General features: G+C 41.7%; 2 protein-coding genes across 2 annotated transcripts; both read left to right on the top strand.

Annotated features, from left to right (window-relative positions):
* The first annotated feature begins 728 nt into the window (after positions 1-728).
* Positions 729-11,246, top strand: PROC (protein C, inactivator of coagulation factors Va and VIIIa). The gene is made up of 9 exons (XM_083505608.1): positions 729-852; positions 1,374-1,462; positions 2,383-2,543; positions 3,113-3,137; positions 3,914-4,024; positions 5,536-5,682; positions 8,159-8,253; positions 9,106-9,223; positions 10,593-11,246. Exons 2-9 carry the CDS (start codon positions 1,381-1,383, stop codon positions 11,174-11,176), a joined length of 1,323 nt encoding a protein of 440 aa, XP_083361734.1. The 5' UTR covers positions 729-852; positions 1,374-1,380; the 3' UTR covers positions 11,177-11,246.
* Positions 11,247-14,609: 3,363 nt separating this feature from the next.
* LOC310707977 (coagulation factor X-like) lies at positions 14,610-25,122 on the top strand. Its single transcript, XM_083505607.1, has 9 exons — positions 14,610-14,728; positions 15,359-15,488; positions 17,068-17,228; positions 17,988-18,012; positions 18,395-18,508; positions 18,909-19,043; positions 20,670-21,001; positions 22,463-22,580; positions 23,930-25,122. The coding sequence occupies exons 2-9, from the start codon at positions 15,410-15,412 to the stop codon at positions 24,502-24,504; spliced, it is 1,539 nt and encodes a 512-aa protein (XP_083361733.1). The 5' UTR covers positions 14,610-14,728; positions 15,359-15,409; the 3' UTR covers positions 24,505-25,122.
* Positions 25,123-26,631: the final 1,509 nt, after the last annotated feature.

Below are 26,631 nucleotides of genomic sequence, written 5' to 3'. Positions count from 1 at the left end.
GAGCAGGACTAAAACCAATGGGTGGAAATTGCAAAGGGACAGATTTTGGCTAAACACTTAAGATCAGAATAAAAAAAATTCCTTCCAGTAGCACCTTAAAGACCAACTGAGTTAGTTCTTTAAGGTGCTACTGGAAGGAATTTTTTTTATTTTGACTATGGCAGACCAACACGGCCACCTATCTGTAACTTAAGATCAGGTTACTAGTGATAAGAGCTGTGTGAAAATTCAACAGGGGGCTTTCCTTTGCCAAAACACTGAACAAGTGAACATAGTAGATAGGAGAACCAAAATAAAATGGTAAACTGTTTTGAAGGCAATAAAAACACCAGGAGAGGGAAGAAGGACAAAATAGAGACCAGTACACCAACATCAATCTTTCACAGGCATGGGGTGCCATTCCAATGCCTTGAGGGAAAGGATGTAAACGGACAATTGTAGCTCTCTAGTGCTCCCTTCTGGTTTCAACTTGTAATTGCTTGGTGGATAAAGATGGAACTTCAAATGATTAAAATGGAAATGAAGTGGATTAGGTTTCTTTCTTCTAAGAAGGAGGAAATCCCACAAGGATTATGAGCATAGCTGTGTTCATGGAATGCTAACATTTACTTCAGCTAGTCATTTACTTTAATTGGAGAAAAAGGCCAGAGAGGGGGGAGAAATGTTTGAAAGCAAGTGATTCCTGGTCTTCCTTAATGCTCTGTAGAAATACCATAGAAGCAGTTTTTGTTTGACTGAAACAAAGGCTCTCTGAGTGTGTGTCTGAGTAAATATTTGAGGTTAGGGATTAACTAGCATTCTCAGAGTCTGATGGCAGAAAAGTAGACAACTGTGATTCAGCTGGTGAAATCAGTAAGTCTTTTGGAAGGGTTTTTTCCAGTACTAATTCTCCTTTTTAAAACATTTTTTTTAACCTAGTCAAAAACAGAAGAGGTAAAAAGTGGGAGAGATAACAGTGGGAAATCTGGAAAGAGAATCAGCAGTACATTTAGTGTGGCGTTCTCCCCCAAATACATGAGTGTGGTGTTCTTTTTGCTTTGGGAACACACAATGATATTAAAGACAGTAAAGCAACTTTGTGTTTTGCATATAATTTTTTTTTAGGAGGATGAATGTGCTACTGTGAAGACTAAACATAATTTAGTTAAATATATAATGGGATCAGGAGTGGCAGCTGTGGAAAAAATGTTCCAATGTCTGTAGAGTACATAAGTCTAAGTATGAAACTGTCCACCATACTATATATATGCCTGCGTAAACTATAACAGTTATAAATGTGGAACTGTATTAAATCTTAATACAAATATATAGTGTTATAGGAGCTTGTATTTCCTTAAAACAAATGGTCAGATCTTCGGTGGTTATTCTCTTAGGTGTGTGATGTGTTGTGCAATGTGGAGAATCTTTACCCTCTCGGTGTTTTCAGCTGCCTTCATATTGCCTAGTGGACATGAAGGCTCAGGTATATCCTTCTTCTTTCCTGCATTACTCTTTATCAAATACACTGTGTCCTATGAAATTTCTGTGGGTACGATAGTAAGGGCACAAGCCCCAGAGACTGTTGCGTTCTCTCTCTATAGAATTCTCTTCAAAATAGTTTCAGATTACATAGGGAGTTAGAATGTCGGTGCTTTCACTTGACATGGAAGCCAGTCTGGGCAAGGAGGGGTGTACAATAGAGTATATCTCATTGCAATGGATTGTTAGGTAAGCCCCAGCATTCATCAACACCATTCTGATAGTTTAGCGGCAGCCGTGGCTACCAGTGTGTTTATGGGCCTAGTTCAGAGTGCTGGTGCCCTAAACAGTTTGTAACTGGATTATTTTGAAGATTGCTTTTACCCATATGTCTCTTCTCACTGGTGAAATTGGTTATGTTGGTGAATACATGAGGCAGGGCCTTCCTGGTGTTGGCCCTGCAGTTGTGAAACATCTTTTCAGTTAATATTTCCCTGGCCCCTTCAGGTCTGGCATCCAAGACCTTAAAAACATTTTTCACTGTTGACTTCCCTTAAGAGAATGTTGGTGATCTAATTCAGCATCTTTCATATGTCTATTTGACTCCATTCACTCAGTGCTTCATACTCTGATTGCTGTTCCATTCCTTTTATTTCTCTCAGAGTCACATCTCTCTGTGAGGGTTTAACCCTGAAAAGTGACTAATAAATAAATAAACTGCTAAAGTCAACATTATTTTCTCCTTTCCAAGTTTTAATAATCCCTCAGTATTTAGTGTTTACTATTTTAAAAACTCTTCTCCCTCTCCTCTACGTCAATTATATAAAATAAAAGGGGAATACACTGTGAATAAGTGTCTGCAGATAGCAAGATGTTGCTATAAATGGCCCAGATGGATATTTTTGTTTTGTTTTCTGCCTGAAGTATTTTATAGCAGCCAAGAAGCAAACCAAGTGCTGAAAATCCAGAAGCGGGCAAATAGTTTTTTGGAAGAATTAAAGCAGGGCTCATTGGAACGGGAATGCCGAGAGGAAGTATGTGATTTTGAGGAAGCCAGTGAGATATTTGAAACCAAGGAAGCAACAGTAAGTTATTGCTAAAGACTGGGAACTAAGCATTGAATCCCATTGCCACTTGAGGTAAAACAGAAAATGGCGTCCCCTGCCACTGCCACCTCCTCCTCCCCACCCACCCCATTGCCACCTGAGGTGACTAGATGCAGGCCAGGGAAGCCCCAGCACATTGTAGGCAGTGGGGGAGAAAAAAAGAGGTTGGAGAGGTACAGGTGGGGGTAGCTGTGGCCTCGCTTTTCCAAGTGGCTGGTGTGAATGGCAAATGCAGGAAATGGCAGCGGTGTGCTCCTTGTGGGCCCTGATCTCGTGCTCCTCCCAGCTTGCCCTGCCACCTGGGGCAACTGCCTCACTGAAGTTATTGGGTCGGCCATCCCTGTAAAGCAGTAATATGCTTCCCCAAATGCTGAATCTATTCAGCTGTCATGTTTTTTTGTGCCAAATTGGGTAGGTGGTGTCCAATAATAATTAGTTCCAAGGAGGTTGATTTTCCTATCTGCACCGAAATGTTGTGTGGCAGAATCCATATCGAATCATGGAGAAGACTCCATTTCAAGTATTAACCTCGATTTTGTTTCTTTCAGCTGGAGTTTTGGACAAAGTACTTTGGTAAGTAAAGAAGTTTCACCCCCTATAATTAAATAAATGGGATTCAGAATGTCAAGAAAAGTGAATAAGATGACTATAATTGGAAATTGTTTTAGTTTAATAATGATATTGGAAAGCTGTTACTTTTAAATTACAAGGAAACTCAGAAGGGAGGGATTTGAGGAAGTCAATCAAGATGTTTAAAAAGTTGGATTTGTGAATAATTAAGTTTGTTATTATTGTTTATTTGTTTATTGTTCCCCCCCTTCCCCCCCTCCCTTCCCCCCATTTTTTCCCTTTTCTTTCTTCTTCTTCTTTTCCTTTTCTGTTTCTGTGTATTATTCTGCTTTGTGGCTTGTGTTATTATGGTGGAAAAATTTAATAAAAATTTATTATAAAAAAGAAGTTTCACTTTGAGTGTAGTGGGAACCTCTCTCTCTTTTTTTCTATCGTGTATTTGTGTGTCCCCATATTTAGATATGTTTTATTAGGACTTTTCTACACATTTCTTTAATAGCGAGGTTCGCAGCACACCGGAAGATCTCTACAATTTAACCCTTGGGGGCGAGCACTGAGGTCACAGATTAGCCTATTATTTCTGTAGTCTGGAAGCAGAATTTCACTGTAAAGTTCCCCTGTGTTCTAAGCAAGTTAATGCTTTTGTGTCTGCTAATATTTTCTGTAGATGAAGCATAACCAAGAGAGGAAGTTTATATAATGGGGTGATGTAGTTAACTCTTCCCTTGCAAAGAGACATACGACATATGGTCTAGGTTTCCCTGCAAATGTGTTTTCAGATGGAGATATGTGTGAATCCAGTCCATGTGTCGATGGATCCTGTCGAGACGGCATTGGACGATTTGACTGCATTTGTAACAAAGGCTGGGAGGGGCGCCAGTGCCAATATGGTAATATAATCTTCAATTCTCCATTTTACTATCAAAATGCAACTGTTGTTCTTGTGTAAGGGGTTTCTCTATTCCTTCGAGTTCAGATTGATAATACAACAATTTCGTATAGAATATGCATGCTGTTCTAAAGCCCCTTTCTTGATGTACACAAACTACAGAACTTGCAAATGGAAAAGTTATGCTTCTTTCTTTTTAAGTAGTGAGAAGTTAAGGATATTCCGCCTGCAGTCAGGTTTACTCCCTCCCCTCCATGAACAGGAGACACACAGGCTAACATACTACTGGTGCTCAGTTATCAACACATACTAGCTCTCTAATCCAGCATTAGTAGTGTGTCAGCCTGTCCCCAGGGTATTGCTGCAGAGGGAAAGGTCTTACTTGTTCGGCACTTTTAAAAAACAAATAAGCAAAAGGTTTGTGTTTGCTAAGGGCCATGGTGGTGGCAACTTTCTTAAGTGTAAGAGGTGTATATTGTGACTGGTAATCCAATTCATTCAGTACACATGCTTCTTCATATATAGGCTGTTAAATCTATGTACATATTGTATTGAGGCAGGAGCCACAGACCCACTAAAAACGGTGGGGGGGGGGCAGCATACAAGTAGAAAGCAATTCTCCAGCCTGAGAAGAGTTTTGAAACTACAGATTGAGCTATCTGACAGCCACCTGATCCTAGCCTGACCCACAGTTCAAAGGTGCCCCTCATTAGGCTCACTTCAGGTGAGCTTGGAAGGACAAGCTATGAATCTGCAGCTCGTGGTGACAGAGGTTCACTCAGTGATGTTTCTGTTTGCATATTGTTTGGGAAAGTGAGGATTCAGTAGGTTTTGCCTTTAAATGCAACTACAGTGGTGCCTCGCAAGACGAAAAGAATCCGTTCTGTGATTCTCTTCGTCTAGCGGTTTTTTCGTCTTGCGAAGCAAGCCCATTGACAGATTAGCGGATTAGCGCTATTAGCGGCTTTTAGCGGCGTAACTGTTGATCGGATCAGCTGATAAGCGACTTAGCCGCTTAGAAAAGGGGGGGGGAGGGAAAAAACCAGCAGGAACTTGCAAGACATTGTCGTCTTGCGAAGCAAGCCCATAGGAAATTCGTTTTGCGAAGCACCTCCAAAACGGAACACTCTTTCGTCTAGCGAGTTTTCCGTCTTGCGAGGCATTCGTCTTGCGGGGCACCACTGTATATGAAATTCCTCCCCTATCTCCAGCTGCAACACAGTCAGTCAAGTTTGTTTTCCTGTTGAGTTTGGATTCCCCCCCCCCCCCCCAGTAGTTCACTGCAAGGAGAATCATTATTTCCAGCACAGCTCACCATGTTCAGAAAGTTAATGCTGTGTCATAAGAGAGGGAGGAGACAAATGTTCAATAATGAAAAGAATACGTTCAGCCATCAAATTGTTCTGTTTCTGCACAGTTTAAGAGGAGGAGAAGGTTGAGTGACATAAATAGCTCCTTCAAGGAATAGGACTGCCTCCTTTCAACATGTATTTTACTTCTTTTGATGCCCAGTGGTTGACTACACCAACTGTTCAATTTCCAATGGTGGCTGTGAACATTTCTGTAATGAGGGCCAACGAGACAATGACCAGTACCGCTACTGCAGTTGTGCTTCAGGCTATCGGCTGTCTGATAATTATACTTCTTGTGAACCTGTTGGTAAGAAAGATGGATAAGCATAAGCTTGGCTTTTCAAATCAGAGGCAGCCACATTATTTAAGGCATAATTTTATAATTCACTCTCTTTGCAATATCAGGTATGTGGGTCCCCCCCCCATTCCTTCTTCCTGTTCAGTGGCCTGTGGCATCGTGGAATAGCCATGTAATAATAATAATAATAATAATTATTATTATTATTATTATTATTATTATTATTATTATTATTTATACCTCATCCATCTGGCTGGGCTTCCCCAGCCACTATGGGCAGCTTCCAACAGAATATTAAAAATACGATCAAACATTAAAAACTTCCCGATACAGGGCTGCCTTCAGATGTCTTCTAAAAATTATGTAGTTCTTTATCTCCTTGACATATGAAAGGGGGGCAGTGTTCCACTGGGGAGGCGCCACTACCCAGAAGGCCCTCTGCCTGGTTCCCTGTAACCTCACTTCTCACAGTGAGGGAACCGGCAGAAGGCCCTCAGAGCTGAATGATGGGGTGGAGACGCTCCTTCAGGTTTACTGGGCCTCTAAATGCTATTCAGTAGTATTGCCTTTCTAGCTGCATTCACAAGTATTTAATTGTTACTATGAAGTATAAGAAAGGAAATGAGGGCAGTCCTACCCTTTGGCAAAATGAGGGAGCCAACTCAAGTGGATGCCAGGTACCCACCACCCATGCTATGCTGCTGTGAGAGCGTAAAAAAACCATACTTTTTTTATACACACAGCTTTATTGTGGTCCATAGACCCAAAATACACAGTACAACAATAGAGTGTGGGGTGTGTATATGTTCAGGAAGTACAATGCACTTAGATTGGGGGGGCTGCAAATAGGAAATAGCTCATGCTTAGATAAGTTCCACGGCATCCTAAACATGTGTACTAGGGCAGTGGTTGCCCACATGGTGCTGGCATGTGCACAGGTGCCCAAAGAGGTCTCCCTGGTGTCCACAGTGTCCCCTCTCCCTGCTGAAATTAGATTTAAAAGAAGGGTGGCATGGTGGCCTTTAGTGGAGTGGGATCTGTATGTCCTGCCTTTTATCTGTATAGCTGTGTTTTTAGAATTTTATTGGATGTCTTTAATTTGGGTCACCCTGTGAGGAAAAAAAACCTAATAATAATACATATAAAATTAGGTTGTAGATTTCTGGACTCTACCATCTTCAGGTGAGGTAATGTATTCCCCCATGTTTCTATTAATAACAAGAACAACAACTTCCCTGCATGTGTTAAATTGGCACATTCAGGTGATGGGCTGTTGCTAAAAATATCTCCTGACAGGTTATGTACAATATGCAATTAGATTTTTTTTAAAAAAATGGGTGCATTGAAAATTATTAAAGTCCTCATGCAATCTGAAGTGGTAGAGTCCAGAATTTTACCACCATGTTAGTAATAATAATTTATTATTACGGTCAAAGACCAGTTCAGAAGCACAACTGAGACTGCTTTCACAAGAGTAAAATAGATATTTAAAGCAATATACAATAAACAATAACAGCTTATAGATTAAAATTAAAATAGTCGCATGAACAAAAAAAAGACCTAAAGTTAAACTAACATGCAGATGTCGAATGGCTCTGAGGCATATTTCACATTCTCTGGATTGTGGATGCTTCCAAGTGGAGGTTTGATTAGAGAACCAAAAATTGGACACCAGGTTGTCATGTTGTTGTTTTTACTTACTTGATTTCCCCCTGAAAGGGTAACTCTGGGTTAAACGGCATTATGATGACAACATTGTATGGATGCTGGTGGCGGGGGGACCGCTCACATGCATGAACCCAACAGATCATATAATAAATGTATTATTGTTTTATTTACTAGATTTATATCCCACCCTTCCTCCCAAGGAAGCCCACAGCAGCAAACATATGAACAATAAAATGCTGTTATTTGGCATAAAAGAGGCTAAGATTCTGTATATTTTGGCATAACATCTAGTTCTGGCCTCAAAGGTACCAAAGGAGTTAAACAACAAACAAACAACAAACAAACACAACTTAAAACATTTTAGTGTGTTATATTATTGCTACAGATTACGTACAAAGCCAAAAGACAGGTAGCCGTGTTGGTCTGCCATAGTCAAAATAAAAAAATTCCTTCCAGTAGCACCTTAAATACCAACTAAGTTAGTTCTTGGTATGAGCTTTCGTGTGCATGGTATCTGAAGAAGTGTGCATGCACACGAAAGCTCATACCAAGAACTAACTTAGTTGGTCTTTAAGGTGCTACTGGAAGGAATTTCTTTATTTTGACTAAAGCCAAAAGAATTCAGGATTTCCCACAGCTTGAGCTAATGAGAAATTGGGAAGGAGATAGCTTAGATAATTTATACAACTTCTAGAAATCAGCAAAGTAGCTTTGAAGGCTGGGCTGGATTCTTTTTGACGTAAAGTGATAGAAATTGTACAGACCTTCCTAGGTTATCCTTCATCTTGCCTTTCTTTCTTTTTTCTTTCTTTTACAGTGGAGTTTGCCTGTGGAAAAGTCCATAATTTCAACTATAAGACTGCTAAAGTAATTGGGGGAACACCTGGAAGAAAAGGACAGAGTCCCTGGCAGGTAAGAACTAATAAAAATATTCAGCCTTTGAAGGGGTTTGTCAGGCCCTGCTGCTTCTGTCAGTCTCAATGATTGTCAGAACCCCAGGGGTGTCTCTTATTTTCAGAGACCCCCCCCCCCCCGGTGAGGCCTTGTTCTCATACTTCTGGCTGCTCATATCATCATTGATCCCACCTGTATGTATTATTTCCTCAGGTAAGTACTCTTTTTTTACCCTCTCCTGTCCTGGCTTTCACTGGTGGATGCAGTACTTGGAACCAGTTCAGTTTTTGCCAAAGACTTTAATGCATCAATCTCTGTAAGTAAGTTTATGATGTGCATCAGAAAGCCATATGAAAATGTTTGTCATTCTAGACCTAGAACAGCAACTTGAGTATATGGGGGATTCCTCTAGATTGTCAGTATTTTGCTGGTGGAATTCATACGCATACTGAAAATTTTAGGTTTGCACAATTATAGTAAATTAAAGTGTTCTGTCGCCCTAGCCTACAACAAGCCTACTTTTAAACAGAAACAGACCTTTTGCAGTTAGGGAATGCATTGAAAAGTGTGGGATGAACAAATGATTAATGGGAAGACATATAAACACTTTGCAAGTAAATCAGAATAAATGAATGATGATGAATGCTCATATAACCTTCCCACAAACAAATTGGAACAATTGCTCAGTAAAGGTTGGATACAATCTAAACTCCACAGAAGCTTTGTGCAAGCAAGTCAGGAGGAATGCTGCATAAATAGCTCATCTGGAGGAACCTAAGTCAGTAGAATAACCAGCACAGATGTATTGGACACACGCAGTCAAGGATGGATGAATGAAGTCAATAGCTTTCTTTCTCTTCTTCGTTGCAGGTTATGCTGAGCAATAGTGCAGGCAGATTTTTGTGTGGTGGTGTTCTCATTCACCCCACCTGGGTGCTGACAGCTGCACATTGTTTGAAAAGCCTACGAACAGTCAAACTGACATTTGGTAAGGAGAATCATGACTGCATTTCTTTTTAATATGGGACAACAAAACCCTCAATCAATACTATTTAAATCCTTTCAAACTAAGTAATGTCCAAGCCATAGATGCAGGGAGTATGGTCCAGTCTAGACTGAAAAGACTAAACGTGGTGACTGGTACTAACACACATGAACAGATATAAAGATCTGGTCACCTCTTGCTGAAATTATGGAAGTTAGCATACTGCAAACCTGATATATGGAACTGACATAAAGGGAATAAAAATTCTATCTTGGGTTTGTGCTGCTTTGGAGTAGGGATGGAATTTATACATCAGCAAATCACATGGTAAAACATTTCCTTTGGTTGCAGCTATGGGTTCTGCATGCTGGCATGACTCCTGGTGCTGGTATGACAAAGGCCTTTTGAGTTCAGAGGAAAGACAAGCAAAGAGGGGCATGTTAGAAGTTATAAACTTTTGCATGATGTAGAAAGGAGAGAGTGTTTCTCCCTCTCTCAGAATAGTTCAATACTTCTTTATACAGTGCATCTTCAAACTATTGAATTCACTCTCACAGAATGTAGTGATAGCCATCAACTTTGGTGACTTCAAAAGAAGGTTAAACAAATTCATGTTAGTTAAGTCCTCCCTCCATTGTAGAAGCCAGTATACCTCTGAATACAAGTTGCTAGGAATTGCAGCAGGAGAGCGTGCTGTTGCATTTAAGCCTTGCTTGTGGTTTTTCAGTAGGCATCTCTCTGACAACAGGATACTGGAATAGGCGGGCCTTTGGCCTATCCAGCAGAGCTCTTGTTGCATCCTGATGTTCTCACAGTTAAAAAAAACAAAACAAAACAGTATTTCTGGAAGACAGCTAGTCAGGCATTTCTCCCCGATGTATTGCTTTCTATATGCAGGAAGGGCACATTCAAGCATATGATCTCTGACCTCTAGTTTTAAGTAGTACAGCCCTGCAGTGCACAAAACCATTCTTCTCATTCACTACTTGCTTATGAACTGTAAGAATCCTCTCCCTGGCCATGATTCAATCCAAATCTGGATATATATATTTGCACTCTCTCCTTTTCTTCCTCTATGTGCTTTTTATGGTACGACCTCACTGTTACAAGTACGGTGTGGTATACAATTCTGCTGAATGTACACAAATTATGCAGGGACACGAGCCTTTTATACTCTACACATAAATTCTGCAGGCCCTTTTTTATACTGCCACTTGTTCCTGTTACGGATTTGGATTTTGCTGAGCCTGAAATGCAAGAAAGAAATACCACCTCTTCTTTATGAGTTCTGCTAAAGTATTTTGAGAGAGGTAAGGTTGACTTAGATCCCAAGAGAAAGGACACTTTCCAAGTTTCCCTATTGCCCTTACAGGTAAATATTATCGCCGGCGAACAGAAGAAAGTGAGCAAACTATTTTTGCAGACAAGTTATTGCCTCATGAAAACTACTCTGAACTTACCTCTGAAAATGACATTGCACTGCTGCACCTACAACGCCCAGTTCTTGTCAACAAGTTCACAATTCCTATTTGCCTGCCTTCCAAGAATCTGGCAGGGCACTTGGAGAGAGAAGCGACACAGGCTGTGGTGACAGGCTGGGGGAGCCAGAGTGAGGACTCGAAGGTGAATTACTCCTCTGTTCTCAACTATATTGAAATCCCTGTGGCACCACGGAATGACTGTGTCAATTCTATGTTGAATTCTGTCTCGGAAAACATGCTCTGTGCCGGGATACTGGGAGATAACCGGGATTCCTGTCATGGAGACAGTGGTGGCCCTATGGTCACCAAATTCAAGAACACCTGGTTCTTAATTGGACTTGTGAGCTGGGGAGAAGGCTGTGGAGCAATTGATAACTTTGGAATCTACACCAAAGTCAGTGCATATCTTGACTGGATCTATCAGCAAATGAAAGACAGCATAATCTCACCAAACACTGTCACAAAAGAAGGATGAGGGAGTACTTTGGCAGTACACTCGGTATGCCCATTGTCTTCTGCTAATAAATACAGAGTATACAAAGTGAGTATGTGTGGTGTGTTGCATTTCTTAAATCAGGAGGTGGACAACTTGTTTGGTTCCAAGGCCACATGCAGGAGTGGCAGGTTGTTGGGAGGCAAAGGCCAATCACTGCAGCCACAGCCACCCACATAATAACACGTGTGGGACAGAGTTTGTTGCTATTGTCCATGACACCATCTCTTTAACCATAAACCTCTTGACCTTGGAACAGGCTTAGAAGGTCTGTTCTGCCATAGAGACAGATTGGAGATGCTGCTGTTCTACTGACCACCCTGTAACTCATTGGCATCACTGGTCAGGCTGACCAAGGTAGTCTCTTGTGCACTTTCAGCTTTATGTGCCTGGCAAAAAAAATTAAAAAGGAGGAGAGAATTGGGTGGGTGTCTGGGAAAAAATGACTTTAGCAATCCTACCTGCCATTGCACACAGTGTATATTGACTATATGTGAGTTTGGCTTAATGCACTATTCCTGGAACGTAACCCCCATGTAAGTTGCATGTTTACTGTACTTAAAGAACTGTGAGCCCTGTGGGGAGGGCAGAAGAGGGGAAGGTCGGATTGTTCCTGAAGAGACTGCCAAGAGCCAAAATAATTTTGTTGTCTTAATGTTTATATTTTGCATTTCTTGCTTTCATTGTAGTATTTTTAGAACTCTCTCTCCCCTGAGAGGTTTGACTGGCTCCATGATTATTCTCTTTCTATTTGCCTGGGCCTTTTTAATTTTGTGATTTGTTTTTATGCTGGATTTTTATTGCCTGTTGCAATTTTCTATGTTTTCCAGTTGCTTAATCACTGAGCAAGCCTCTGAAAATGCTTTGAAAATAATTATTAATATAATATAATATAATATAAATATCTGCCTTGAGCGCCTGAGGGAAAGACTGTGTCTCAGCGCACAGTAAATAATATATTCTGTCCCCCAGCTCCCAAATATCAAATATTTAACAGTGTGGGTTTCTGCTATAAGCAGAAAATATAAAAATAAATAACTGTGGCTCTGGGGAGGAAGTACATTTGCCTTCCAGAAAACATCTTTTTTGCTGGCAAATAGTATATGCGTAGAAAGTTTGGTGCAAAAGTTCACAATGCCTTCAGAAGACCTGATTGTGGAAAGCATTTCAGGCAGTGGTTTGTTTATTTAAAGTCTTGATATCTTAATCATATTTCTAGAGTGGTTTACAAAAAAGAATCAAACAATTAAAATGTAAATACCAAAAGAAGCAGCAGGTAAAAGCCACCAAATTATAATAACACCATAAAACTGAAGGAGGTGTTAGCAACCAGCAGCAGTCAAACTTAGCTCGTTTAGCGGGGAGTTTAAAGGGGGAGGCCCAGAGTTCTGTCACTTAGTGTGCATAGGACCAGAGACATGGAGGGCGAGAGAGTTGCTGCAGTGATCTGTAACACCTATGCCATGTTTGTCATTCTGCCAGAGAACAAGCAACAGTACACTTAAGTACAAGCTGGTTGTCTCGCTGGAAGAGAAGGTGCAGCAACTTGAGGCCTGCCTAGCTACACCTCAAGCAACAGGACAACATGCAGAGTTACTTGATAGAGTTGGGTTGACTCAGATTGAGCACCAAGATAGATGGGAGTGCCCCCAAGGTGGAGAAAGATCACCCACTGCAAGAGTCTAGTACAGTGCACAGAACAATTATTCCCACCCCCACCCCAGTGGATAAAGAGACAGGAGGCAATGGATTTGGAGGAGTCTTTTTCCATTCTTGATCTAACCCTATCAGATCCAAGGCTACTGACCGTGGATGAGTGTGCTGATAGCATACTTGCTACCTTCTGTGGAGACGACATTAGAGAAACGGAATTGCAGCCTTGAGATGACAAGCTGGGAGGAAGGAGTAGGAAATACTCAAACCATAAGTTTGTAACTTATCCCAACAATATCAAAATAAACTCCAAGAAACAAGAGGGGAAGACTCGAGAACAACAGACGCAGACCTCAGAACACTCCAAGCAGCCTTTGGAAGGCCTATCCCATAGAATGATTCCCGCTACTCCCCAGAGGAGGAGGAGGAGAAGAGTGGTGGTGATAGGTGACTTCCTACTGAGGGAAACAGAGGCAGTATTGTGTGGAGGAAACAGGATGTCACAGGAGGTGTGCTGTCTTCCAGGTCCAAAGATTCATAATGTGACGGAGAAGTTCCCAAGTCTTCTAAAGCCCACTGGCCACTACCCCTTCTTTCTGATTCATGTGGGTACAAATAATACTGCCACACATAACCTGCAACACATAGTGAAGGGACTGTGAGACACTGGGAAGGAAGCTAAAGAGATTTGGGGCACAGATAGCCTTTTTATCACTCCTTCCTGTTGAAGGTCGTGGCCAACGAAGAGAGAGGAAAATACTTGAGGTAAACCACTGGCTGTGCAGGTGGCATATCAGGAAGCATTTGGCTTCTTGGATCATGGTCTCTTCCTTGAAGTAGGACTTCTGGCGAGAGATGGGCTGCACCTCACAGCAGTTGGCAAGAATGTGTCTTGGGAATCTGATCAGGAGAGCTTTAAAATAGATCTTGAGGAGGAGAGAGAAAACTATAAGAATGACAAAAGAGCACCTGGCACTGGGGATAATAGTTTCATTGATGCACAGGAAACGGAGGTGGCACTCCAGAAACCTGCTAAAGGGCAAGAAACTACAGGAAGGAAGCAGCTGCAGGGAACAATTCATGGTTTCAGTTGTCTCCACACAAATGCACAGAGTATGGGAATCAAACAAGATGAACTGGAGCTTTTAATACAGGATGGCAAATACGACCTGGTGGGCATTACTGAAACCTGGTGGGATGAGACTCATGACTGGAATGTAGGAATTGAGGGGTATAACCTGTTCAAAAGGAATAGCTTAAACAGGAAGGAAGGAAGGAGGAGTAGCATTGTATATAAAGGATGTGTACACTTGTGAAGAAATCCATGACCTGGAGCATGAAAAGCAGATTGAGAACATACGGGTAAAAATTGTAGGAAAAGGCCCTCTCTCTGGCAGGCACCTGGCTTAGCTTAGTGGGCACACCCCTTTGAAGTGTGAACATTTATATTTAAAAAGCACCATAATTAGAGTACAGTGGTACCTCAGTTTAAGAACAGTCCTGTTTACAAACGATCCGGTTTGCGAACTCTGCAAAACCAGAAGTAGTGTCTTGGTTTGTGAACTTTACCTCAGTCTAAGAACGAAATCTAAACGGTGGAAGGGCACTGGCAGCAGGAGGCCTCATTAGGGAAAGCATGCCTCGGTTTAAGAACGGACTTCCAGAACGGATTAAGTTCATAAACCGAGGTACCACTGTAATGGCATTTTAGGATCTGATCAGCTTTTGAATTAAATACTCTTTTCTTTCAGCTGAAAGGGTGCCCCATCCAGAGGGCCCAGGCTACTTTGTCAATATTTGTGGTAGATTAATCATCAACAGATAAATTCCCATAGCTTTCTTTCCTGTTGATCTAAATAGCACTTTGTCCTTCCTAATCAGGTAAGAGACCACAGTCTTTTTATCTTACATTGTCCTGGGGGCTGCTTCCTTTAGGAAAAGTGGTGTTAGATGGAACCTGGAATTTTTATTTTGCACATTTCCTTTCAACATCCATACCATTTCATTTCTGATGAGGTTTCAGTTGCTTGATGCCCTTACCCTGTAAAGATTGGAAGTAAATGTGTTACTTGAAAATTTTATCTGGCATCCATCAGTAACTGTAAAAAAGTCAACGGGTAAGCTATGCCAATCTGATGCCTTCCTCAGACTTCAAACAGGACAGTCAAAGGAACTGGCTTCTCTGCTCAAGATATCAGCTTTACCAATAAAATGCATCTATTATTTGCTATTTGAGATTGAATTTATTAGAGGCTCCCATCTTCTCCACATTTAGATTTGACAGAGCAGAGCAGCTGAGTTACTACTGCAATGCATTAACTGACTGGTTTTAGACGATAGTTAAAATCCTTCAAAGTTGTGAATTTTTCTTGCCTTTTAATCCCTTTATTTCTATATTTGTTTCTCCCTTAATCCAGTCCCCACTCTCTGGTTTTGCTCCCATTTTTCCTGGTTACCTCTCATCTCCTGTGTTTGAGCAATACATTGGTGTTCTTTTTCTTCCACGTGTAGGTAACTTATACGCCAAATCCCGCTAAATAGTCTACCCACTTCAGCTGTATAATGGCTAAAGTTTCCTCAGGTGTGGCCTTACTTTTACTAGTGTACTCCCTCTACAGCAGCCTACCAAGTTCATTGTCAGGTAGGTACTTATTATCCACAGAGTGCAACTGTGACTGTAGATTGGAGGTGGCTTAAACTGCAGTCTTCCAAATGCTGTTGGACTCTTTATCTCCCATCAGCCCCAACTAGCATGGCCATTAGTCAGGGGTTGATGGGAGTTGTAGTCCAGCAACAGCTAGAGGGCCACAGGTTAGCTACCCCTATTGTAAAAAAGAGAGGACAATATGAATATCCATACCATAGCTAAGACCTAACACTATCAGTACTTAATTGTAAGCACAAGAGGAATTCCATCCTAAATCACTGTTGTGTCTTCTATTTTACTTGCCTAATTTCTACCCTGGGTTTAACCCTGGAGTTGCATCACTGTCAGCAAATATTTTCCCCTATCACTTACTGTATTACATAAGGGGGGGGGATGACCTAGTGTGCCTCCTACCTAACTTCTTAGCTCTACACACAAGGAGACATGCAACAGAATCCTATCCATGCTTACTTGGTACTAAGTAACATTGTGTTGAGTGTGTTACTTCCTAGTAAATGTGTTTAGGATTTCAGCCTGAATATTATTATTTTTAAAATGTATTGAGTCTTCAAAGGAAACTGCCTTGCCCAAACCACAGATCCCTATGGGGAAACATTATTCCAAACTTTCAAATGTGAGTCTAGTGGATGTCACTGTATAATTGATGTTCTGTCATGTATGTGATGAAACGGTACCAGGTCCAGGGCTAGCACTATGATGAACCACCCTGAAACCTCCAGGTATAGGGCGGTATATAAACTCAATAAACAACAACAACTACTACTACACACCACGAGGCCATTGCCTCAGGTGGCAGGATCCTGTTTGGCAGTGGAACAGACTCCCACGAGAGGTGGTGGACGCTCCTTCCTTGGAGGTTTTTAAACAGAAGTTGGATGGTCATCTGTCATGGATGCTTTAGCTCAGATTCCTGCATTGCAGGGGGTTGGACTAGATGACGCTTTGGTCCCTTCCAACTCTATGATTCTGTGATCCAGGAGTGGCAGATCCTGCTACTGAACCTGCTGGTTGTCTGCAGGTGAAGGGGCCGCCACTGGCACGGATGCCAGTGCTGATTCCTGTGGCCTGCCTTGGGAGACGTTTGCTCCAGCAGCTCAGCAACAGCACTTGAAGCCAGAGAGGAGCAGCACCTAGATCAAAAGAAGCCAAAAGACCAAGCCACAACTTATTCAGGGGTCTTCCTGCTTCCAGCTTATCCGATTGGTTCACCTCCTTCTGGCTCTTCTGATTGGTGCTTTTCCCCTGGGTTTCCTGGGCGTCCATTGATTTTGTGTTTGATTCTGCTGCTGTTGCTGCTGTCAGGAAAAGCAGGGAGCTGCATTTTGCTATGCTGAGAGACATGGGTGTAGCCAGAATCTAATGGGGGGGGGCAGGTTTTATATTGGGGGGGGGGGAGAGAACTGAGTTATCTGTGACTCTGTTGGTCAGTTACTTAACATTTTTATTTACTAAATTGTTGGTATAAAGTTGCTGAATGAACTCTACAGGATTGCAGTTTGAATGGAAGAATCAAGGTTCATAGTGCCAGCTCATTTTGCTTTCATACCGGTAGTTTTTTTGAGAAAAGACGAGGCAAGCCAAATCCTGAGAATTCATAAACGTGCCAACCATTTCTTGGAGGAGGTTCGCCAAGGAAATATGGAAAGAGAATGCAATGAAGAAAGGTGTTCGTTTGAAGAGGCAAGAGAGATTTTCAAATCAGAGGAGAAAACGGTGAGGAATTGAACTTGAGGAAATCTAATGCTGGTTTGGACAGTTGTGAAATACAATGAGATACACCTATCCAAATACCCCACAGAGTGAATGGGCATAGAATAGTCTGCTGTCCCACTCATATGGATCAACATCATAATTGTTTGTTTGTAATTATTTGTTATCCCACTCTTTAGCTGGAAAACCTTCCAGAGCAACTTGCACATTTTTTAAAAAATGAACACCGTCCCTGCCCTCAGGTTTATAGTCTAAAAGACGTATGGAAGAAAGGATGGGAAGGAAGAGGGGGAAAATAGTTAGAAAATATATAACTCAAACTCATAACTTACTAAAATCAACAAACAAAATCAAGGATTAAACATAACAAAAGTGTCTTGCCTTACCCATACTCTCAAGTATGATGGGTGGGGCTTTACACCAACTTCCACAGGTTCTACGGAATGTCATACTAAAGAGGTAGGTGGGTCACTGCCTATTTTCTCTCCTATGACCCAGACCCAGTATGAATGGGATCAATGTACTATGTAAGAACCTGAGTTAGTAAGGCAAAGATTTGTAGCATTGGAACAATGGGGGATGGCAATATATAGAAGTAGGCAGTTTCATCCATCAGAAGTATCTTAATTTAACTAATACAGAAAATCATATATATATATATATATATATATATATATATATATATATATAATGGAAAGATGGAAAGTCCTTTCTGATTACGCAGCCTGTTTACCCAATATTTTATTTTTTACCATTTTACAGGTGGAGTTTTGGTTCATGTACAACAGTAAGAGATTTTCATTTCCTTCTTTTTTGTGCTGTCAACTGGTTCCTAATGCAAAGTGAAGGCCAGTAAAGCCCTCAGAAGGTTCCTTTGGTCTCATCCCTCTTGATCTTCCATTGTTCATTGAATACATTTTTGTTTCTGCCAGGCTTTTGGCTTGCTAGGCTGAGGGTTTTTTTAAATGTATACTGATATGTGTTAGATTGTTTTCCCCATCTTCCTTGTTTAGTTTTACCGACATTAATTTTGTATGTAATTTTAATGTTGTAACTGTGTTGTGTATTGCAGAGCGTAAAGCATTTAAATAAATAAATACCTCTCTCCCCCGCAAGGCCATCTTTTTAATGCCTTGATTTTTAACACAAGCTTCTCTCCTTACACACAGATTTGGACACTTGTAAAGAGAATCCCTGTAAGAATGGTGGCATCTGCAAGGTTAAACGCTATATAACTGTTTGCACTTGTCCTCCCAGATTTGGAGGGAGCCACTGTGAAATAGGTGAGTACAGAATATGGGCTGATATGAACATTTGTTACCTTGTTTGCTTGCTTCCCTAAGATATTTATATGCCAGCCGATAACACTGAAGGGCTTAAGTACAAAACTGAAAACAGTTCAATGCACATTTAAAACATATGGCTTCCTCCAGAGAATCCTGGGACTGGAGTTTGTTAAGGGTGCTGGGAACCCTTATCTCTGAGGGATATATTACAGTTTCCAGACTTCTTTGGCAGAAGTCCTTCTGTTGCCCGTGTAGCTGCATTACAGCACCTGTTGCTATTATGTAATAGCATCTATGACATGTTACGTATAATGACTGCCTATTATGCAGCCATATCATAGCATCCATTACACATGATAAATAATGATCCAAAATAAAATGTATACTTCTAATGCAGAGAAATCTGAATGCTGGTACAAGAATGGTGGCTGCTGGCAATATTGCCATGACAATGAACGTTCGCTTCAAGTGACCTGTTCTTGTGCGTTGGGATATACGCTAAGTGAAGATGGAGAGAGCTGCACACCGTCAGGTACTCAATACTGATTGAGATGCCCCTCATGTTTTGGAATAGTGCTTTCCATCTTACAAAATGTTTCGTTCTCATTTTTCCCTCCTGCTGCTGAAAGTTGAAGCAATGTTGGCTTGCTCCTAGCCACTTAGAATGAGTTTATAATTCTGTGAAAATTATCTCTTACATTCATACCAGCACAATCATTCTAGCAACATGTTGTTGTTGTTGTTGTTTAGTCGTTTAGCCGTGTCCGACTCTTTTTGACCCCATGGACCAGAGCACGCCAGGCACTTCTGTCTTCCACTGCCTCCCGCAGTTTGGTCAAACTCATGCTGGTAGCTTCGAGAACACTATCCAACCATCTCGTCCTCTGTCGTCCCCTTCTCCTTGTGCCCTCCATCTTTCCCAACATCAGGGTCTTTTCCAGGGAGTCTTCTCTTCTCATGAGGTGGCCAAAGTATTGGAGTCTCAGCTTCAGGATCTGTCCTTCCAGTGAGCACTCAGGGCTGATTTCCTTAAGAATGGATACGTTTGATCTTCTTGCAGTCCATGGGACTCTCTCGAGTCTCCTCCAGCACCATAATTCAAAAGCATCAATTCTTCAGTGATCAGCTTTCTTTATGGTCCAGCTCTCACTTCCATACATCACTACTGGGAAAACCATAGCTTTTACTATACAGACCTTTGTTGGCAAGGTGATGTCTCTGCTTTTTAAGATGCTGTCTAGGTTTGCCATCGCCTTTCTTCCAATGAGCAGGTGTCTTTTAATTCATGGCTGCTGTCACCATTTGCGGTGATCATGGAGCCCAAGAAAGTAAAATCTCTCACTGCCTCCATTTCTTCCCCTTCTATTTGCCAGGAGGTAATGGGCCCAGTGGCCATGATCTTCGTTTTTTTGATGTTGAGCTTCAGACCATATTTTGCACTCTCCTCTTTCACCCTCAATAAAAGGTTCTTTAATTCCTCCTCACTTTCTGCCATCAAGGTTGTGTTATCTGCATATCTGAGGTTGTTGATATTTCTTCTGGCAATCTTAATTCCAGCTAGGGATTCATCCAGCCCAGGCTTTCGCATGATGAATTCTGCATATAAGTTGAATAAGCAGGGAGACAATATACAGCCTTGTCATACTCCTTTCCCAATTTTGAACCAATCAGTTGTTCCATATCCAGTTCTAACTGTAGCTTCTTGTCCCACGTAGAGATTTCTCAGGAGACAGATGAGGTGATCAGGCACTCCCATTTCTTTAAGAACTTGCCATAGTTTGCTGTGGTTGGCACAGTCAAAGGCTTTTGCATAGTCAATGAAGCAGAAGTAGATGTCTTTCTGGAACTCTCTAGCTTTCTCCATAATCCAGCGCATGTTTGCAATTTGGTCTCTGGTTCCTCTGCCTCTTCTAAATCCAGCTTGCAGTTCTGGGAGTTTTCGGTCCACATACTGCTTGAGCCTTCCTTGTAGAATTTTAAGCATCACCTTGCTAGCCTGTGAAATGAGTGCAATTGTGCGGTAGTTGGAGCATTCTTTGGCACTGCATTTACGGGATATAAATGCCAGGAAATGTCATGTGGTGTTTCCACCTTCACTTACTTGTCTAAACAGACTGCTTTACACATAGCAAATTTGTCTAATCCCACCCCTTTTAAGATCGCTTTCCCTGTGGACTGGTTAAGAGATCAACACGCTCTAACAAGGAAGGATCAGAAGAGTACAACCAAACTAATGCTTGGGATATGACTGGGACGGATACAAGAGTTGCTCAGGAGAACGTGGCCCACTGGAATCAGTCACTGGCTTACAACTCCTCAGCAAGCCTGAATGACACGATGGAGGGAGAGGCTGAGGAAGAAGGCACCGAAGAGATGAAAGGAAACTTCACAGACTCCTTCAGCTGGCTCAACTTCAATAACAGTGCTGAAATGGATGGTTCCAGGGTAGTTGGAGGCTCATTCTGCCGCCCAGGAGGCTGTCCCTGGCAGGTACAGATACTGTTTTGACAAAATTGCCTCACTTTACATTGTTGTAGTTGTGCAATGGCAGGGCCAGGTCATATGACAAGTGAATTGACGTTAAACAAACAGCAAAATAGCTCTGTGTCTGCACAGGGAGCATCTGTCATCACCTCCCCTTCAACAGCATGGCTCCATCTGCACTGTACATTTAAAGCTCTTTAAAAAGCCATGGCTTCTCCCAAATAATCCTGGGAGCTGTACTTTGTTAAGGGTGCTGAGAATTGTTAGGAGACCTCTGTTCCCCTCAGAGAGCTGTAATTCCCAGTTTCACGAGAAGAGGGAGTGATGGTTAAACTACTCTGGAAATTGCGCCCTGAGCAAACCACAGTTCCCACAATTATTTGGGGGGAAAGCATGGCTGTTTCAAGTGGTGTGATCCTGCTTCAAATGTATAATACAGATGGGCCTTTGTTGGAACATTGTCCCCTAATGTCTTGTTTGCTTGATCCTGTGGGAAGCTGCAAATGTATCCCACATACGTAGAGACATTTGCTGCACATCATTATATCTCTCTATAAGACCCCCTTATTGCATTTTGTTTCACAGCTAAATAACTGAATTACCTTTAAAGAAAATTCCCATACAGTGGTACCTCGCAAGACGAATGCCTCACAAGACGAATGCCTCGCAAGACGAATGCCTCGCAAGACGGAAAACTCGCAAGACGGAAAACTCGCAAGACGGAAAACTCGCAAGACGAAAGGGTTTTTGGTTTTTTGAGTTGCTTCACAAGATGAATTTCCCTATGGGCTTGCTTCGCAAGACGGAAACGTCTTGCAAGTTTGTTTCCTCTTTCTTAAAACCGTTAATACAGTTGCGACTTGACTTCAAGGAGCAACTCATAGCACGCGGTGTGGTAGCCTTTTTTGAGGTTTTTAAAGACTTTGGTGATTTTTGAAGCTTTTCCAAAACTTTTCTGAAACTGTGCTTCGCAAGACGAAAAAACTTGCGGAACAAATTAATTTCGTCTTGCGAGGCACCACTGTACATATATTCCTTCATCTCTCCATACATCGCTGGTTATTGGTCTCCTTTCCTTGGATTTTTGTTTTCTTTCCATAACTTGTTAAAGGTTCCTATCTGAACATGCCTGCAGTACCGGTAGTAGTAGGAGTAGGAGTAGCAGTAGCAGTAGCAGTAGTAGTAGTAGCAGCAACAACAGCAACAACAATCTTATATGCCTCCATCTGATTAGGCTGCCCCATCCACTCTGGGTAGCTTCCAGGAATTAAAACATGAAACACAGTAAAACATCAAACATCAAAAACTTCCCTATAGAGGGCTGCCTTCAGATGTCTTCTAAAAGTCTGATAGTTGTTTACAGTATTTCCTCAACATCTGATGGGAGGGTGTTTCACATGGCAGGCACGACTGCTGTGTAGAGTATATGCATATTTGATGAATCAACAGTGTTACTTTTCCCCATAGGTACTGCTCCAAAATAAGAGAGGTTACGGTTTTTGTGGTGGCAGCTTAATCAGCAGTCGGTGGGTGCTCACTGCAGCACACTGCCTGGATACAGTTATCCCACATCAAGTTACTGTAGGTGAGCCACAAGGACAATCAAAAGATTGCACTGTTTGTTCTTTTCCAAGCATGCCCCCAAGAAGGTACAATGAACTCTTACATCTATCATTGTTTCACTATTTTTTTTTAAAGAGCCTTCAAGGTCATTGAGATTAGTGCATATAATTACAAACTTTTCCAATGTTGTTATCAGCACCCAACAAATTGCCAGTTTTTAAGTTAAACTTGTAGGTGCACTTTCATGGAAGACTTGATATTGAAGTGCAATACAGCAAACCTGCAATTTACAGTGGTACCTCTAGTTACAAACTCAATTTGTTCCGGTGGTCCATTCTTAATCTGAAACTGTTCTTAGCTAGAGGCATGCTTTCACTAATGGGGCCTTTTGCTGCCACTGCGCCTCCGGCACACGCTTTCTATTCTCATCCTGGGGCAAAGTTCTCAACTTGAAGTAACTCTTCCAGGTTAGCGGAGTTTGTAACCTAAAGTGTTTGTAAGCTAAGATGTTTGTAACTCAAGGTATCACTATATGGGAAAAATGACTTTGACAATGGCACCTGCCATTGAACCTAATGTTTTTTTACTACACAGGCACCCCACGCCCCCACCCCCCCCACCTGCGTGTGACAGCGTATACGGCCAGTACCAGGAAGGAAATAAATAGTTAGGTGATAGATAGATGATAGATAGATAGATAGATAGATAGATGATAGATAGATAGAATCATGCCAGGAAATGGCAAGAGAGAGCTACAGAAAACCTCCCCAGAGCCATCAGGACATCAGTTTGGGTGGAGGAAGCCCTGAAGAGACTGGAGCTTTGTTTAGTGGGGCTTTGTTTAGGCTGCTTAGCTGCCCCACCTAACAGTTGTTGTGTGGGGTAGTGCAGCAGCAGCCACTGCTTTTCTACACATACTCCAGCTTCCAGCCAACCCAAGAGCTTCAACTCCAGATATTCTGATCTGGACTGGGCAGAGAGCTGGAGAGCAGAAAGAAAATGGGCATTTAGAGATTTTTTAGAGGGTGCTCCCCACTTATTCAATTTTCGCTTACGTGCCCAGGGTCCCGGAACATAACCCCTGTGTAAGTGGGGAGATACCTGTCCACAGTTTTGGCTTTTGGTGTGATCCCTGGAACCTAATACCCACATAAGCTGCAGACTTATGGCAGAACATTAATTGAATAAGAGACTGTGACTTAAAACATTTTGGATGTGCACTCTAAAACTGGTTTCTTTGGATCCTTTTCCTATTTCTCCTAAGGCTATTTAAAAATCAGCTTTAATTCCCTGCCCCCTACCCTGCTTCCATTAGGAACAACTAACTGCACAAAGGTATCACACTCTTCTTACATTTCATTTGCCTTTCAGGAGATTTTGACATACATTGGCGAGAACGGCATGAACAAAAGGTGGGAGTTCGACAGTACTGGAAACATCCTCAGTATGACTCTACGAACTTCAACAATGATATTGCGTTGATCCAGCTGACCAGCAGTGTGGTTTTCAGCGAGCACGTACTCCCCATCTGCCTTCCCAACCCTCAGCTAACTACTTTACTGATTGGAGAGGGGGCATCAGGAATGGTTAGTGGATGGGGTGCTACACATAGCAAGGGTAAGTCAACTCGCTTCCTCATGAAAGTCAGCTTGCCTATTGTGAGCGCAGACACTTGCAGGCCGTCAACCGAGAAGCTCATCACTGACAACATGTTTTGTGCAGGCTATGCTGAAGAAGCACAAGATGCTTGTAAAGGAGACAGTGGAGGACCTTTTGCTGTAGCTTATCACAGCACCTGGTATCTCCTGGGGGTTGTCAGCTGGGGGGAAGGCTGCGCCGAAGTGGGAAAATATGGGGCTTACACACGTGTATCCAACTACATTTCATGGATAAAAGAAACCATTGAAAGCACAACTGATTCGGAAGGACTTTCACGTTCCCTGTAACAGAAGCAATTTTTTTAGTATACTCTCTGCACATTTGACAACTATTTGCAAGTACTTGTGTACACAGTTAACACTGCAGGACCGCTTCCTCAGCTGTTCTTGAAAGTTGCTCCAGTATCCAGAAATATGAGGCATGGGAGAATTTACATACATATCTTCAGCTGGGGATAACTTTATTTTAATAACTTTTTTTAAATGAAGATTTTGTAGCCAATTTCCTTTGAGTAATAGTGTGTTGTACGTTTAGTTCACTGTTCTACACACATACATCTTGCAGTAGTCTTGAAGCAGTAACCAGGATGTGAAAAAGGACTCAAGCAATCACTGTTACCTAGCCACGGCAATTTTATTTCTCATAATTATTCCAACTTAAACTTCATTAAATATCTAGTCTGCAGCCCCCCACCTTGCTGAGCATGGTGACTTAAGTAACCCCAAATACTTTCTGAAGTAACAGTCATATTTTTGGACATGTTTTTGAACGTAAGAATTGTAGGCAATTGCTGTTTTGCATGGGAAATGTATGTACACTTGGTCTGTCGTGTCAGGGATTCTCCCTGGCACCCATTCAGATTAATGGCATAAAAAACATCATTAAATAATTTTTCAAGTGTCCAATATGGAAAGTTATTCTGGCATATACTTAGCCACTCATGTTACTATAATGTTTTTTAGCTTCAACAGCACAGGAGAGGTATAATTCCTTTAAATTCTTTAGAGCAGGAATAGCTAGCTTTCTTTGGCCAAAGGGCCATCTTCACACAATGGGGTGTAGCCAATTCTCTTTTCTGCTGATCTGTGGAGACTGATGAACAATGAGGGGACAATTTACATCAGCAGCAGGGAGCTGCTCAGAGAGACATTGATCTCACCACCCACCCATGTGTTGTGTCTAAATTTATTTCATTTTGCTTCTATAAATATATTATCAATGTCTTCGGGGGTGGACTGTGCCACCAGGCTAGGGATGGATCTCTCTAATACTAGAAGTATTACTAGTATTTGTTTGTGCTCAGGCACATTTCAGATATAACCACCTTGCGTCTGATAAACCAATTTATTTCAACCAGTACTAAGTAGTGTGCTGCCACTCGCCTCATAAGGCAATTCCCTCTGGGTTTGTTAAACTACCATTTCCACTTACCGTATTTTTTGCTCTATAAGACTCACTTTTTCCCTCCTAAAAAGTAACGGGAAATGTGTGTGCATCTTATGGAGCAAATGCAGGCTGCACAGCTATCCCAGAAGCCAGAACAGCAAGAGGGATTGCTGCTTTCACTGCGCAGCGATCCCTCTTGCTGTTTTGGCTTCTGAGATTCAGAATATATTTTTTCTTGTTTTCCTCCTCCAAAAACTAGGTGCGTTTTGTGGTCTGGTGCGTCTTATAGAGCGAAAAATATGGTATGTTCAATCCAGGAAACGGGGGATTTAAATAAACCAAGATTTCAAGCCATGGCTTTGCCCCTGTTTACATGCCAGCTCTAAAACTGATTTAATCTCTGCTTTTTAGTTTACATATAACGAAGAGGAAACTGGTTCAACAAATGACAGAAGTATTGCATTAAGACATGGATTTTTGTGACGTTCTCACGATTATTCAATTATTGTAAATTATATTTTATAACAAAGATCGCTTATAGAAAGCTTTTGAAATTAAAAGCGATTTTTCCTCATTCTCATCATCAATGTTACAGAGCAAAAGAAGAACAGGCAGTTATATAACCTGACAGCAGAATTCCATCAGACAAAAACAGTAGCAAAGTGTTTTCTTCAAGTCCACTTAGGTTTCTAGTATCCCACGTGTACCTTTTTCTTGTATAAAGAAGGGAATGTGTTCAATGCTGTACAAGCAAACACCTGCTTGTGCAACAGAACATCAGTGCCCCCTGCACTCCCAACCCTCTGTATCAGATTTCTGAGAGGGGTGCAGGGTAGAGAGAAGGGTAAGACCACTCATGAATCACTAAATGTAATTCCAAGTGTACCCAATACTACGGTAGTCACTACCATTTGCTTTGATCAAAGTGACAAAGACCCATTCTAAAACATTTGTTGATAGCGTTAAAACATAGGCTACAGCCCAGAAAAAAGGTTCAGTTAAATGCTTAAGTCCAATTAGACTTAGGC

The sequence above is a fragment of the Podarcis liolepis genome (assembly GCF_965112155.1).
Source record: "Podarcis liolepis genome assembly, chromosome: 5".
NCBI lineage: Eukaryota > Metazoa > Chordata > Lepidosauria > Squamata > Lacertidae > Podarcis > Podarcis liolepis.
The sequence above is the reverse complement of the archived record's forward strand: the minus strand, read 5'-3'. Positions and strand labels throughout refer to the sequence as shown.